This window comes from Panthera uncia, chromosome D2, assembly GCF_023721935.1.
Source record: "Panthera uncia isolate 11264 chromosome D2, Puncia_PCG_1.0, whole genome shotgun sequence".
NCBI lineage: Eukaryota > Metazoa > Chordata > Mammalia > Carnivora > Felidae > Panthera > Panthera uncia.
The window spans coordinates 66,122,459-66,130,285 of NC_064818.1; the positions used below are offsets into that span (position 1 = coordinate 66,122,459).

The 7,827-nt window shown below is 58.6% G+C and overlaps 1 protein-coding gene across 1 annotated transcript; it reads left to right on the forward strand.

The window, feature by feature from the left end:
- The first annotated feature begins 414 nt into the window (after positions 1–414).
- On the forward strand, positions 415–4,763 carry ADRA2A (adrenoceptor alpha 2A). Its single transcript, XM_049645746.1, has one exon. It carries the CDS (start codon positions 1,979–1,981, stop codon positions 3,374–3,376), a length of 1,398 nt encoding a protein of 465 aa, XP_049501703.1. The 5' UTR covers positions 415–1,978; the 3' UTR covers positions 3,377–4,763.
- The last annotated feature ends 3,064 nt before the right edge of the window (positions 4,764–7,827 follow it).

Here is a 7,827-nt window from a genome sequence, read left to right on the forward strand (position 1 = left end):
TTGCGGGAACAGTGGGCTGTGTCAGTCCAGCATGGAATGCCAGTCCTGGCCTCTGAGCCTGCTAAGCCCTTCCCGGCGTGACTTTACCAGGCGAACTCCCACTCCCGACACACAAGTACATGCTTTCGGAAGATTTCTTCAACGTGACAAAGTGCACTTTAAAATCTGGGTTCTCCTTTCCCGAGCTCGGACCCAAACTTATCCTGAAATAGGAGAAGGCGCTGTAGGCAAAGACTGCAGAGGCGGAAGAAAGCGCCCGGCATGGCAGCGGTGACGACGAGTTGCCAGCAGGTGTCAGTGCGCCCTCGCTCAGTCGTGGCGCGCGGCCTCCAGCGCCAAGACCCCTCCTCACCGCGTTCTAAGGAGGTGCGGTCCAGACCCGCGACGGCCGGGTGTCCCGCAGACTACTCTGCGGCTAGAACCACAGGTGGCCTCCTCTTCCCCAAGCGGAGCTCCGGACTCGGGCGGGTCCCGCTTCCCGGGGGTGCTTCCCATTCCGCAGCTGGGGTTCGATCCGAACCTGTGCCTTCCTTTCTCACCAGAACCCCACTCGCCTCGCCGCCAGGAGCACTTGCGGTCGAGGGTGGCCTGGACCAGGACCAGCGTGCTACGGATGCTACTTGTACCCGTGGCGCCTTCTCCCGATTCGGGCCCGGGTCCCCAACTCTCTTTCCTCCCAGGACCCAGCTGGATGGGGAGCACTCCCGGGTTCCCGCTGCTTTCTGTTCCGCGGGCCCGGAGCTGCGCGGCCAATTCCCAGCAGGGGCCGCTTCCACTCCCGGGGCACGCTCTTTAAACCCCTCGCTCACGGTACCCGCCTCTCCAAAGCGCCCGTCCCGGCCGGGGGGCAAGCGCTCCTCAAGGTCCCGCGCGGGGCGCGGGCGCCAGACCCGCGGAGGGGAGGCGCAAGGGGCGGGGGAGGGTCGGTTTCCCACGTGGGGGCTGACGCCGGCTGCTCGGCAACGCTGGCTTGATCCTGGGGCTATAAAACCAGTCCACGGTGAGCGCGGCGGAGCAGCAGAGGCTCTGGCTTCGGTGCAGACGCCCAGCAGCCGGAGCGCTGCCGCCCGGCCACCCCCAGCAGCTTCTCCCCCTAGCCCCGCGTTCCTGCCCCAACTCACGGTGCCCTCGGACCCCGGCCGGTCCGGCTGGGCTGCGGCCAGCGCCCGCAGCTCGCCGGGCCAACGCCCAGAAGACCCTCTGCCTCGGCCGCGGCTCCCGGCGGGCCGGTCGCCCACCTGCCCCGGCCCACCTGAGGACGGGGGCGTCTTCATGCGGCCCGCACAGCGCTCACCCCGCCGCCGTCGCCGCCCCAGAGCTCCGCGCGCTGCGACCCAGCCCCAGCTGGGCACGCAACTTTGGAAGTCCGGCGGCGCTCCGAGAGGCGGTAGAGTCCGCACGCTGGCCCCAGCCCGGGCCCGGCCGGCACCGCCGCGTCTGGGGGAAGCGGGAGAGTCGGTATTCGCTTCGGGGATGTAAGAAGACAGGCGCGAGACCCCAGGCCCGCGTCAGCGCCCTTCGGCTGCCTCCCGGGGTGGGGGCGGGCCCCGCACACGGTAAGACCTCTTGCTTTCGCTCGGGCTCAAGAGTCAAGATATAGATATATTTTTAAAAATTTTCCGTCATCCTTCCAAGTCCTCAGGCCACCGATGGTGTTTGTTCTCCCTTCTTGAAGGATCTCTCTCCCTTTCCCCATCGGCTCGACCTACTCTCTCCCGCCGCTTAGAAATAAAACTTGTGCTGAGCTGGGAAAGAGAAGGCGCCCACCACGAGCGCCGCAAGCGCAGGCCGGGCGCCGTTCGTGGGAGCCGGGCCCATGGGCTGCTAGCGGCTCTCCAGCTCCGGCCGGCGTCCCTGCGGTCCCCTCCCCATGTGAGGCGCGTAAGGGCGAGCGGGGCGCGGGAGGAAGAGGAGGACCCACGGGCGCTGGGCCGGAAGGCAACTGGCAGCAGGCCCAGGCAAGCGGGCATCCGCGTTCATGTTCCGCCAGGAGCAGCCGCTGGCCGAGGGCAGCTTCGCGCCCATGGGCTCCCTGCAGCTGGACGCGGGCAACGCGAGCTGGAATGGGACCGACACGCCGGGGGGCGGCGCCCGGGCCACCCCTTACTCCCTGCAGGTGACGCTGACTCTGGTGTGCCTGGCCGGCCTGCTCATGCTGCTCACGGTGTTCGGCAACGTGCTGGTCATCATCGCGGTGTTCACGAGCCGCGCACTTAAGGCGCCCCAGAACCTCTTTCTGGTGTCTCTGGCCTCGGCCGACATCCTGGTGGCCACGCTAGTCATCCCTTTCTCGCTGGCCAACGAGGTCATGGGCTACTGGTATTTCGGCAAGGCGTGGTGTGAGATCTACCTGGCGCTCGACGTGCTCTTCTGCACCTCGTCCATCGTGCACCTGTGCGCCATCAGCCTGGATCGCTACTGGTCCATCACGCAAGCCATCGAGTATAACCTGAAGCGCACGCCGCGCCGCATCAAGGCCATCATCGTCACCGTGTGGGTCATCTCGGCCGTCATCTCCTTCCCGCCGCTCATCTCCATCGAGAAGAAGGGCGGCGGCGGCGGCGAGCAGCCGACCGAGCCGCGCTGCGAGATCAACGACCAGAAGTGGTACGTAATCTCGTCGTGCATCGGCTCCTTCTTCGCGCCCTGCCTCATCATGATCCTGGTCTACGTGCGCATCTACCAGATTGCCAAGCGCCGCACCCGCGTGCCGCCCAGCCGCCGGGGTCCGGACGCCGCCGCCGCGCCGCCGGGGGGAGCCGAGCGCAGGCCCAACGGCCTGGGCCCGGAGCGCGGCGTGGGCCCCGTGGGCGCCGAGGCCGAGCCCCTGCCCGCCCAGCTCAACGGTGCCCCCGGGGAGCCCGCGCCCGCAGGGCCACGCGACGCTGACGCTCTGGACTTGGAGGAGAGCTCGTCCTCCGAGCACGCCGAGCGGCCCCCGGGGCCCCGCAGGTCCGAGCGCGGCCCCCGGGCCAAGGGCAAGCCCCGGGCGAGCCAGGTAAAGCCCGGGGACAGCCTGCCCCGGCGTGGGCCGGGGGCAACGGGGCCCGGGGCGTCGGCGGCGGGGCCCGGGGAGGAGCGCGGCGGGGGCGCCAAGGCGTCGCGCTGGCGCGGGCGGCAGAACCGCGAAAAGCGCTTCACGTTCGTGCTGGCCGTGGTCATCGGCGTGTTCGTGGTGTGCTGGTTCCCCTTCTTTTTCACTTACACGCTCACGGCCGTGGGCTGCTCCGTGCCGCGCACGCTTTTCAAGTTCTTCTTCTGGTTCGGCTACTGCAACAGCTCCCTGAACCCAGTCATCTACACCATCTTCAACCACGACTTCCGCCGCGCCTTCAAGAAGATCCTCTGCCGAGGGGACAGGAAACGGATCGTGTGAGCGCCGGGTCCGCGACCCGCCAACAGACTGGCGCCCACTGCAGTCAGCGGGGATCGAGGGGAGCGTCTATATAGCCCAGCACTCTGAAACCCGGGTCCTGCCTGCTCCGTGTTTCCTGGCCCGACCTTGCTCCGTGGCCTTTGTTCTTCCCTCTCAGGGAAAGGCTGAGAGGGCCACCGGCCTCCCAGTTGTTGTTAGGGCCGCTTGTGACTTGGAACGATCTTCCTGGGTTCTTGGGCCCTCCCTAATCAGTATTGTTCCCTAAAGGTATTTTCACCTCCCCTGAGTCCAGTTCTCAATGCCGATCAGAGCAAGCAAACACTGGGCCCCAGAGGGTACTGCTCACAAAGGATTAATGGATGGGGTTACCCAGCCCTGGCTAATTGCTCTCCCCCTTATTCTAACTCTGTTTTTAAACAAATGCTCAGGGCAGCCCTGCCCATCCCCCCATCCCCCACTGTAAATACACACTATTTTTGATAGTACACGCTAGGATCCCCAATCTGGGCTTTTGATGCTGTTGGAGATGCCCTTGAGGCTGATACATTGTCTTTGGTTCAGGCCAACCCCCTTTGTAATGCAAGTCGTTTTCCGGTGTCATTACCTCCTGTGTCCTTTTCACCAGCAACTGGTGACTGTCCCTTGGGCCTGGACCTGCTTTGAGATATCCTGAGGGGGAAAAGATTTCTGTCCATTTTTTTCCTGTGCCTAACAGCATAATTGCCTTTTCCTATGTAAATACTACAACGAAGGACCAAGACAGAAGTAAAGGAACCTTTCTGCCATGCAGCAGCCCTGTGTATAAAGCCATTATCCTCTGATGCACCCTTCACCCCAGCAACTCACTTTAAAAGTATCTCTTTCCTGTGTCCCTCCCTCCCTCTTTCCTTCCTTCCCTCCTCTCTCCAGGGCCACTGCTTGAAGAATATGTATGTTTCTATCTTGTATGTTTCTGCACCTGCCCCTCCCTCCCCAAAAGTGCTGACTGCAAGAAATCTTTTGGTTGCTGTTTTTAGACGGAGGAGTGGAAATTATGTGGAAGAAGCAAACCTGATACAATTTGCCCAAGGTAAACAGTTTGAAAAGACAAATGAGCCTGCCAAACTGTACAGTTCCTGCCCCAAGAGCTCTTAGGTATCAAAGTGTTGTCCTTTCCCCCCTGCTTTTCTGGTTGAGATCATGTCATTGATGAACTCCCCAAATCAAGGGAGAAGGGCAGAGACCTCGTGTTTACATCTGAGTTTCTACCTGTTTTAGACAGAGACTCTCTAAGGCCTGCGCTCTTATTTCACTAAAGACAAACTAATGTCAGCACATGTTGCTAATGATGGTGAATTTTTTTTAATAAAAAGTTTACAGATCAAATGTGAAATAAATATGAATTAAATGGTTCTGTTTGTTATCTGAGTTTCGAAAGCTTTGAGACTCTGGGAACATCTGATTATATATATATATATATATATATATATATACACACATATATATATGTGTGTATATATATATATAAATTAAATAGTACATTACATTATAAAACACTTTTGAAAGTGCAAGCAATAACAAGGATACCATTTACTAAGTGTTTCTTATGTCCTGGGCACTATGATGAGCCCATCATGGGCTCTGCTTCATTTACTCTCCCTGCAAAACCTATGAGGTAGATACTATTTTTATCTCCATTTTACAGGTGAAGAAACTGAGTCTCAGAGGGCAAGTGCTTTGCTCAAGGTTAACAAGTGGTGGAGAAGCATCATACCCGGCTTTATCAGGTTCCAGGGTCTGTACTCTTAACCTCAGAGCCTTGCCAAAATTACATGGACACTGTAGAATGCTCCCAGCTGTGAAGTCTCTACCTAAAGTGTGCTATATACACAAAGTATGGGATGTAGCCCAAGTGTGTGGATACACACAAAGTGTTACATACTGCAAAGTGTCTGTATGCCCTAAAGTGTGTATATACCTCAAAGCGTGGGTATACCTTAAAGTGTGGAATATACTTCAAAATGTGTATCGCACCTCACAGTGTGATAATATGCAACATGTGTTCCAACATGTGGGCCCTCTGTGTATGGCCCAGAGTGTGGCATATGCACAAAGTGTAGTATAAACACCGGAAAAAACCCCACATATTGGTTGGTGGCTTGAACTGTCTGGCCAAAGGCACGGATCCTTCCTATTGTGTTTCTGTAGTATTGAGTTCCACTCTGCTGTCTAGGAGGGCTTAAGATCCTCACCCTACGGTTCTGGTTATGTGACTTTGAAGCTGGAAGGGCTTTTAGAGATTCAGGAACCCAATCCCTTGTCTTCAAAGAGGAAGTGACTTGCTCAGCGTCTCACAGTTCTGGGTGACAGGTCTCTGCACCCAGGCTGCCTCATTCAGATAGGAACAGCCGAGCAGTGTGGAGTGGTTCTGTGCATATGTATAATCAGATGAGGCGCTGATGGAGAGCCACTCATGGGCGAGCTGGTCTGAGGCAGTCAAGGGACAGGTCACGGTTTAGGAGGGTGGAGTTGTAAGGCCAGCCACCTCTCACACATGTGCACACAAGGGCAAGGGTGTGTGTGCAGGGGTGGGAGAGCAGAGAGCTCTGGGAAGTGATCTGGGCCCTGAGGGGCCTGGGAGAGGGAAAACAGTGGTTCCGAGGGGTCTTTGTTAAAGGTGGGAAGTTCCTGCCATCACCAGGCCTTCTGAGCTGCAGAGAGAAGAGTGGGCAGGCCCTTGGCTCCTTGCCCAGGGGCTTCATAAGCCATGGCCTTTGGCACCAAGGCTGGCTGCCTGGTCTGGAGCTGGATCCTGCTCCCCACCCCCACTCAGCCTGTCTCTTCCCTACCACCGCCCCCCCAACCCAACTCCAGGGCACCTATCGCCCCAAAGGCAAACAATGCCAGACAATAGGCCACCCTGGCAGGCCCTCAGGAACTGGGCTGTGTGTCCCAGACAAAGGGACAGATATAAACACTGCTGCTGTTGACTGTCTATTCTGCTGTTTGCCCTGCCCTCACCCCCAGGTGCCCTGCTCCCTGGTAAAGGGGGAAGTGTGAGCAATAGTGCCACGCAGTGCAGGCCTCTGGTGTCACCCCACATCCTCATTCCAGCGGCGGAGAAGCCTCCAAGATGGATAGGGCTGGGGAAAACAGGGGAAACAGGGCTTGGGTGCTGGGGTTTTGAGTTCCTGATGGACATCCCTGATGGCTCACCGCAGAGGGCTCAAGCAACAGTCTGCAGAGGTCTGGGGTGGGGAGGGGATCTGAGGAGGTGAAAGGGCTCCGCACAGAGATCTTAGCGGAAAGATCAGGAGATGACTCACCCCACAGCTTTCTGTCTGCATCTGATCCTGACTATCCGGGCCCAGAGAATCTGTCTTTGCGGCCGCCTCTCCTATTTTATGTAACTTTGGTTGAGGTATCAAAACCCACCGGCTTTTGGGTCTGAAGTCTGTCTTGCCAGATTTACTCCTGTGAGGTGCCTTGAGTTGGGGAAGGGTAGTGCCCTGTGTGAGCCTGGACACAAGCACAGCCTTCTCCCCCCAAGGCTTTGTTCATGGTCAGTTTCTGCTACACTAACGGGCTGGAGAGAATGGGAAGCGCTTGGGCTCTCCCTCTCTGTGAGTCTATAATCGAATCAGAGTTTGAGAGCCAGAAATGTCCTCCTGCATCTTCAGCCCCCACGTTGTGCTGTTCAGGGACCTGAGACCCTGACAAGCTGATCGACAGTGTGACATCACAGTCCCTCCAGCAGATCCTCCCGGCTGTCTGTCCGATCACAGATATTCAGCATGAATTCTTTTCCGTGGTTCGATAAGGGAGTTGCTGATAAACCCCAGACACCCCTCTGTGCCTGCTGTGTGCTGAGCAGCACGCCAGGCACCGCAAGGCGGTTCTCTTCTTTCCATGCATGGGTCCTGCAGAGCCTGGCACTTGTCTCTGTGGGAGGCAGTGGAAATTAGGGTCTTCCCTGCACTCTAGAAGCCTTAAGGCCGTGTGGGGAGACGGGAAGTGTCTGCGGGAAGCATCAAGTAGCCATTCGGCAGTGGCAGTGTGGTGGGGGGCAGTGGATGTGTGCGCCCACCAAGGGCATTGGGCATCTATCTGTGCCAGGTGTGTGCAGCGAGGGAGAGGACACTGTGCCTGGGAGCTCAGGGGGTAGGATGTGGGAGGCAGGGTGTCAGGACTTTGGCTGAGTGAGGAGGGGCATGAGCTCCTGTCCCCATTTGAGTATACCTGTCAGGAAGCCTGCCTCCCCACCTCAAGGAGAGTAGCCGGATCCCGGTCTCCAGGCCCCTGCCCTTGCCGGAGTCAGCAGCCCATATAGGGCGTGGCGGTCAGGCCTCTGCCCTGGGCCCCGCCGCCCCTCGCAGTGGACCTGGGAGTCTGGGATGAAGGAAGGGGAGTCTTCCGCAGCACGGGGTGTGCCTGGGAGGGAAGCCATGTGAAGGCACCAAGCACAATCACAA

What these genes read in the sequence shown, in the direction of transcription:
- ADRA2A (XM_049645746.1), top strand. Translation starts at nt 1,979, where the DNA reads ATGTTCCGCCAGGAGCAGCCGCTGGCCGAGGGCAGCTTCGCGCCCATG.